This window comes from Phycodurus eques, chromosome 7 (assembly GCF_024500275.1).
Source record: "Phycodurus eques isolate BA_2022a chromosome 7, UOR_Pequ_1.1, whole genome shotgun sequence".
Classification (NCBI taxonomy): Eukaryota; Metazoa; Chordata; class Actinopteri; order Syngnathiformes; family Syngnathidae; genus Phycodurus; species Phycodurus eques.
The window spans coordinates 14,632,669-14,640,678 of NC_084531.1; the positions used below are offsets into that span (position 1 = coordinate 14,632,669).

Below are 8,010 nucleotides of genomic sequence, written 5' to 3' on the forward strand. Positions count from 1 at the left end.
AATGCTGTGAGTGAGTCAAGAATTAGTAAGCATGGGGATCAGCCATCATGTCGAAACTCTAGGTGGGGCAGCAGCAGGTCTCGTGAGGTTAGCTTGTGCTGTACCTTTAAACCGCGGCAAGTGCTCGCTTTGAGTGACGTCAGACGCACGCTTGCGTGGGCAGGAAGACCCGCGCCGCGGGTAAAGCTATCTAGTGTTATCAAGCACGTAGCCAGAAGTCGTAATGTTATACTCAACGGTAAATGGTGGCCAATTAGGTTTTAGTGATGCTACTTTTATTTTGAAAGGTCGTAACGGGAAGCGGTCGGTGTGTCGCGTTTACCCAACTGTATCAAAGTGAGGGGGAAACGAGCGCTGTGCGCCTACTTGAGCGAACACTGAAGGAGAGAGGGGAGCTCGAACAAGAAGCGACCGGGTTGTGTTGCGCCGACTGACATGTCTCAACACAAGCGCTGAGTGTGGCTCGGGAATAACCGTGTTTACCCCAGCCGCCACACACCCCGAACGGCGCTAGTTTAGGCGGCCACGCCCCGCAAGCCAGCGACCGGAGAGCCCCCAGTCCCCGAAAGTCAACTGCTGGCGGCGAGGAAGCGAGGCTGCTCTCTCGGGGAACCATGAGGGAGTACAAAGTGGTGGTCCTCGGCTCCGGAGGCGTCGGCAAATCCGCCCTGACCGTGCAGTTCGTGACGGGGTCCTTCATCGAGAAGTACGACCCCACGATAGAGGATTTCTATCGGAAGGAGATCGAGGTGGACTCCTCGCCGTCCGTGCTGGAGATCCTGGACACGGCCGGCACCGAGCAGTTCGCCTCTATGCGAGACTTGTACATCAAAAACGGCCAGGGCTTCATCCTGGTCTACAGCCTGGTCAACCAGCAGAGCTTCCAGGACATCAAGCCCATGCGGGATCAGATCATTCGAGTGAAACGGTACGAGAGGGTGCCCATGATCCTGGTGGGCAACAAAGTGGACCTGGAAGGGGAACGGGAGGTGTCGTCAGGCGAGGGCAAGGCGCTGGCGGACGACTGGAACTGTCCCTTCATGGAGACCTCGGCTAAGAACAAGACCTCTGTGGACGAGCTGTTCGCCGAGATAGTCCGCCAGATGAACTATGCGTCCACCCCGAATGGCGACGACCAGTGTTGTTCGTCTTGTGTCATCCTGTAAAGGAAACTTCGGCTCATTGATCGCTTGTTTGTTTTTGTTTTGCAATGGTAAGTCGAGTTGGCTACTACGCCTTTACTTTTAAACTCGCGTCGTTACGTCAGTCTGGGTTGTGTGTCGTCGAAGCTTCTCATTTATCGCCGTTTGTTCAGTTGATAGCCACATTGCGTTAAAACGACTTTACAAATGAATACAAACTTTGTGGAAGGGTGGGGCGGGGGCCAAGGCAGAAAAACCACTACATTCTTGGTGGGGTTCCGTTTACACATGCAGACCCAATGGTTTGTGATCACTCGTGTTAACATGACAAGACGACTATGGTATTTTCTACAATTCCCTTCTCTTATTAGTGGATCTTTAAAAATGTCTCTCACTATAACTGTCTATTGGGCCTTTTTTTTTTTTAAATATCATTTTGTCTTTCAATGTCAATGTTATGATACACATTGTCAACAAAAGCGCTATGATGATAAAACTTTACAAAATGGAGCTATCTAGTTGCATAGAATGGCTTTTTTCCCCAGTCACGTGGCCACTTGTTGCTAGGCAGAGTTCAAAAGAGGCTCAATCATAACTTCCCCGATGAAAAATAGACAAACACTATGCCACAATAGGAAATCAAAACTAAGGAAATTGCTCATAGAAGCACCACTTAAAGGGCTATACACACTGACCTCACTGTTGACTTTAAAAAAAAAAAAAAAAAAAAAATCAATGAAATTGAATGTTTTGTAAATAGAATTTCTCTTTGTATGTTCCAAACTGGGCGACACGGTAGATGACTGGTTAGCACCTGTGCCTCATAACTCCACACAGCGTCTCCTGTGTGGAGTTTGCATGTTCTACCCATTTTCTCTGGGTAGTCCGGTTTCCACCTAGATCCCCAAAACATGCATGATAGGTTAATTGAGGACTCTAAATTAGCCATAGGTGTGAATGTGAGTGTGATTAGTTTTTTGTTTATATGTGCCCTGCGATTGGCTGGCGACCAGTTCAGGGTGTACCAAGCCTCTCACCCGAAGATAGCTGGGATAGGCTTCAGCTCGCCCGTGACCCTCATGAGGATAAGCAGTTCGGAAAAGGGATGGATGGATGGATGTTCTAAACTTCTGTTTTAATGCTGCCCATTACTCTTAGCTAATGTCAGGTTGTCTGTCTTTAGACGGCAAACTAATGGAGAATTAATCAATTCCACACTATTGCCCAAATTCGTACAATCAATTTAATTAATATTTCCATCCCTAATTTGTGCAATACAGGGGGTCCTTGATTCGACTTTCCCGGCATATGCGGTTTCGAGGTTACAAATGAGGTGCAATGAACCAGGTTGATCAGCAGTATAACAATACGTCGTCGCGCTGAGCTACCATTGTACTTAGTGTTTTTCATTTGTTTCATGTTTATGGCCTAGAAGTGTTTTTTATACAAATATTTCCTGGAGTTCTGACTTTACTTCAACTTGCGTACAAATTTGGGTTACGTCAACAATGTAGGACTAGCATCCATACTCAGTCGTATACAGAGGACCTCATATACATGGAAGCCAGGGACCATCACTTTCAAGTGTACGAATCAAGGTTTCTACACAGTGTGTGAGGTAACTTTTAGGAGTCCAATGCCTTGTTCAGTGGTATATTGGCAGGACGACCTCCTCCTGACCTCCTTACGTCTTGGTCCAGTTAGTTATGAACCTCTGACCTTGTAGTCCTGAAACCTGGTCCTTCCGGACTGTGTCACCCCTTTGTTAGTTTTTCTTGCTGATAGGATTGAGGAAGTGTTTTACTCGTTTGCAGAATAAGAGAGACGACTTGGTCCTTGATTAGCTTTAAAAAAAAAATTTAGCAGTTGGTTCTCTTTACATAAATAAGACGACATAGGTTTATTCTCTTTCTCAGAGAGTCTCCCAGATTTCCTGCATTGGCCAGCATCCTCGGACTGGTTTGTGGTTCTGGCTTGATTGGTGACCATTCTTTTTGTTGTTTGTGGCAGTGTGTTGCAGCAAGTGTGTCTTCTTGGCATCACTGCCTTGCCTCAGAGGAAAAATGAAGAGGAATGCTGCAGGGGAACAAGAGGAAGAAAAGGAGAGAAGCAACTGAGGTGGAGGGCAGGGCTCCATCCACTCTTCAGGAATTCTGCTGTGTCGGAGAGTCTTTGTGGCATGGTCCGTGCCCACAGTTGAGGTCTGATCCCACCGGTGCAAGGCCACCCGGGTACTCTAATTCCTCCTTCATGGAAACGACACGGAGAACATTCAAATGACATTTGGGAAGAGAGACTCTGAAAGTATATTTTGTTCATAACCGCACTCAATCCTGGACGGGTACAAACCTAGTGGTTCTTTTTATTTTTTTTTGTTCCAAAGTCTAACAAGTTGGTGGTGGAATAGCGCAACAACTTTTTTTTTTGGCAGGGTGGCAAGGAGATCACAGCAAACTTGACATGAGGCCCACCGCCTCGTGTCCAATGCCTTTTTTGTCCTCCCTCCCCAACACAGCTGTTCACGTTTAGTGCCGACACACCTCAGCGTGGCAACACAGGTGTTCTGTTCAAAGAATGGTGCTTTTCTCATTTGCCTCCCCCCCGGTCCTCCACAGCGTTTAGCGCTGCGACCAGTCTTGAAACGCACAGGTACTGGAAACATTACGACAATGGCACCGAACCGCTTCCAGACCTCTTCAATCAATGTTTTATTTTGTAGGGCAAGTGACAATGATGATGCTGTACATGGTGTTGACAAATCTAATCCTGATTGTAAATTGAATTTCAGACCAGCCTTTTAACTGTGGGTAGTCTGTTTTTAAAAAAAAAAACTTTTAATACAGATGGCATTTTTTTAAAAACAAAAAATACCAGGCTGTGTTCTCTTTTTTTCTTCATTTCTGTTATATTTTTAACCGTCATGTCCAAAATGACTGTTAACCTCCAATTTGTTAACATTTTCAAACAATAGAAATGAGCATGGTCCAATTATCGCAATCAAAATTTTATTAGCCGTAATGGCTACATGTTTTAAGCAGTATTATTAACTGTCATACAGGTTTAAAAAGTTAATCACTACAGGTGGTCCTCGGTTTATGATGGTCCCAACGTACGACATTTCCAGGTTATGAGAGACTATTAAATACTAATTTACTGGGTGGTGTATGAGTTAACATCATGCTGTTTTTCATTTCATAGGCCATACTGTAAAGATAAAACTGTGTTGCATGAAAATAATTTGTAATTATGACTTCATTGAGTTATCACAGGTTAGCTATGACACGTTCCTACTTGTGTACCAATTTGAATTACGTCGTAATCCGAGGACTACCTGTATATTAGAATTTAAAAAAAATCTTGTACTTTTATTAAAAAGTGACTATCCGCACAATCACCTTCTTACCTAACAGTTTAGAATGGTCCTTCTTATGGGAAAGTGTAAAAAATATAAAGTGCCTAATAAAAAGCAAAACATGCAAAGTTAATCCTTCTGAACAGAATAGTTCTCGTGAGGCTTGCTGAGACGTTGTGCCATTGTGCCTATCTTTTTGAACATATGTTGCCAAAAAGTCAAATAAAAGTGTGTGAATATGAGTTAATGCTTGCTAAAATTAGATCTTTTGTGTTACACTGACGTCATGCCTAGTCTACAAAAAAAGCAACTTCGCACTCACTGAAATAAGCTCTCATGACAGATGGTTCCAACTACAAAATTTTGGATACATTTTTTTCCCAAAATTTTTTGGGTCAAATTCCAAATCGTACAACTTCAGAAGTGTTTGAATTCAGAGGTAGTTGCTCTGCTTTCAAGTTTAGCCAATGCAGCCAGGCGGGTTTGCTAATCCTTAATCACATCACTGCTTTGATTTCAGTTAAAATACGTCCTCCCCCAACATGTTAAACGATGAGTATATGTGTTATTTGTGCAACATAACAGGAAATAAGGCTACCAACGGTTTAATCTCGCTCTCAATCGTTTCACTGCATGAAAACAGAAGTTTCCGTTTGATTGCCACCTTAAAAGGGCCGTGCTCTTGCTTGTGGTCCTGTTCGCATGACACTTGTAGTCCTTTGGCCACATCGTGTCTGCATTTCAGACTTTTTAATATCTAATGCAAGAGCTGTTTGTAAAATGCCGCGTAATAACACTCAGTTTGGATTGACACTGACACAGAGAGATTAAATTCTGTACACAGTTGAATCAAAAGTTTACATTATATAGAAATACACTTTTTTTCACCCTCACTGCGACATGAAATCAGACTAAACCTTTCCTGTTTTTAGGTCAATTAGGATTACCAAAATTATTTCTATTTGCGGGTGGCATGGTGGACCACTGCCTCACAGTTCTGAGGTCTGGGTTCAAATCCAGCCTCGCTTTGAGGAGTTGGCAGGTTCTCCCTGTGCCTGAGAGGGTTTTCTCAGGCACTGGGTACTCTGATTTCCAAAAACATGCATTGTCGGTGAATTGAAGACTAAATTGTGCGTAGGTGTGAATGTGAGCGCCAATGTTTGCTTATATGTGCCCTACGATTGGCTGGTGACCAATTCAGGGTGTACTCTGCCTCTTATTCAAAGTTAGCAGAGATAGGCGCTAGCACACCCGCGACCCTAGTGAGGATAAGCGGTTCAGAAAATGGATGGATGGATTTCTGTTTGCTAAATGCCAGAATAATATCATATATTTTTTGCATGATTTTTTCATTACCGTCTTAAAACAAGTTGGGAAAACCAAGATCATGTCTTTGGAAGCTTTTGATGGGTTTATTGACAACATTTTGACTTAATTAGAGACACCCCTGGATGTATTTGAAGAAACACCTGAAACAAACTGCTTCTTTATGTAACATTATGACAAAGAGTTCAATATGAAGAGAATTGTGCACTTGCACAAGTGTGCTTCATTCTTGGGTGCAATTTCCTGATGCCCGAATTTGCCACGTTCATCTGTTCAAACAATTATACGCCAAGTATAAACACCATGGAAATGTCTAGCCATCTTACCGCTCAGGAAGGAGATGGGTTCTTTGTCGCAGAAATTAAAGTGCTTTGGTCCGTAATGTCTAAGTCAACCCAAGCAAAAGACCTTGTGAAGATGCTGGCTTAAGCTGGTAAGAGTGTGTCATTATCCACAGTGAAATGAGTACTGTACAGACATGGGTTGAAAGACCACTCTGCCAGGAAGAAGCAATTACTCCAAAAGAAACAAACAAAAAAAGCCAGATTACACTGTGTAAAATGCACAGAGGCACAAAGACCTTAATTTTTGGAGACATGTCCTGTGGTTGACAAAACTAAAGTTGAACTGTTCGGCCACAATGAGGATCAATATGTTTGGAAGAAAAAGAGGAAAACTTGCGAACCTTAGAACGCCATCCCAACTTTGAAATACGGGGGTGGCAGGATCATCATGTTGTGGTGTTTTGCTAAAGGAGGCACTGGTACACTTCACAAGATGGCATCATGAGGAAAGAACATTATGTGGAAATACTGAGGAAACATTCTCAAGACATCAGCCAGGCCAGGAAGTTAAAGCTTGGCTGAAAACGGGTCTTCCAAATGGACAATGACCTGAAGCATACTGGCAAACTAGTTACAAAGTGGTGGAAGAACAAAAAAGATATCTCAGTCCTATTGAAAATTAAAGGCCAGACCTGAAAAGGCATGTGCAAGCAAGGCGGCCTACAAACTTGGCTCAGCTATACCAGTTCCGTCAGGAGGAATGGGCCAAAATTCCTGCCAATTATTGTGAGAGGCTTGGGGAAGAATATCCAAAACCTTTGACCCAAGTCACACAGTTTAAAGGCTATAGTACCAAATACTAATGAAATGTACGTGAAATTCTGACTTTGAAGAATGCAAAATTGTCATCTCATTCTGGCAAAATAGAAATAATTCTGGAAATCCTAATTGACCTAAAACAGGAAAGGTTTAGTCTGATTTCATGTCAGACAAAAACAAAAAGCGTGTCTTGTTATATGGTTTATGTAAACGTCTGGTTTCATCTGTATGTATGATTGTGTGTCAGTATGTTGGTCATGAGTCAGAGGGTAGTCCACCCACGAAGCTCCAGCGTGAGCGTCTTTAACTTGGCCGACGTCATGTAACCGTGGAGCTTATCACTTCATCCATCAGTTGAGGACACCATTAATATAAGACAATACACCACATATAAAATATGGTGGAACCTCAGAACTTGAATGCATTGCAAGTTGTAGAATTTGGGGTGGGAGGAATATTCCTTTAAACCTGCTCAAAACTTTAGTTGGCATGTTGCAACAATACAAAAGTAGGAGCAACCTCAGCAAGAGTCAGACACACCAGAAGTTGTCACTTGTCAAAGTTTATGTAGACTGTTGTGTTGTTTACAATTTACAGTGGTTAATCTGTTAACACTTGATTTGTTGTGACTATGTTAAAAAGTGAGATGCATGAGACATGAATCGTCTTCACGTTTTACACCATATCATTGAAGATGACAGCCTAGAAAGGATCAAAGGATTAACCCTGGATGTGTTTCACAGCGCCTTTTCTTTGTCTTTTTTCGTGACACTTATTTAGAAAGATGTATGACATCGTGCAAGTTGTTGGCATATTTCACCAAACCTCAGCATGCCTCACTAGAGTCAGTAATGGCTAAACATTTTATTTTAAGTAACAATATCTGTTAACTTTTTTTTTTTTTAATACTTGTATGACAATGTTAAAATGGATGTGTTTCACACGTGGCTTTTTCTTTGGCAACACTTGGATGACGTAAAATGTCAGCATACTGTGTAGATTAACTAGAATATTTTGTCATATGTTTGGCTTTTTTCTTTGACACTTGTTTCTGCCCATGCGTAGTGTTTGGTTTTGAAGTCATAAT

The 8,010-nt window shown here is 42.6% G+C and overlaps 1 protein-coding gene across 1 annotated transcript; it reads left to right on the plus strand.

The window, feature by feature from the left end:
• Positions 1-214: 214 nt before the first annotated feature.
• On the plus strand, positions 215-4,627 carry LOC133405101 (ras-related protein Rap-2b). Its single transcript, XM_061681757.1, has 2 exons — positions 215-1,213; positions 3,153-4,627. The coding sequence occupies exon 1, from the start codon at positions 615-617 to the stop codon at positions 1,164-1,166; it is 552 nt and encodes a 183-aa protein (XP_061537741.1). The 5' UTR covers positions 215-614; the 3' UTR covers positions 1,167-1,213; positions 3,153-4,627.
• Positions 4,628-8,010: the final 3,383 nt, after the last annotated feature.

Excerpts from the sequence above, each read along its gene's own strand:
- LOC133405101 (XM_061681757.1), top strand. The coding sequence starts at position 615 with ATGAGGGAGTACAAAGTGGTGGTCCTCGGCTCCGGAGGCGTCGGCAAA.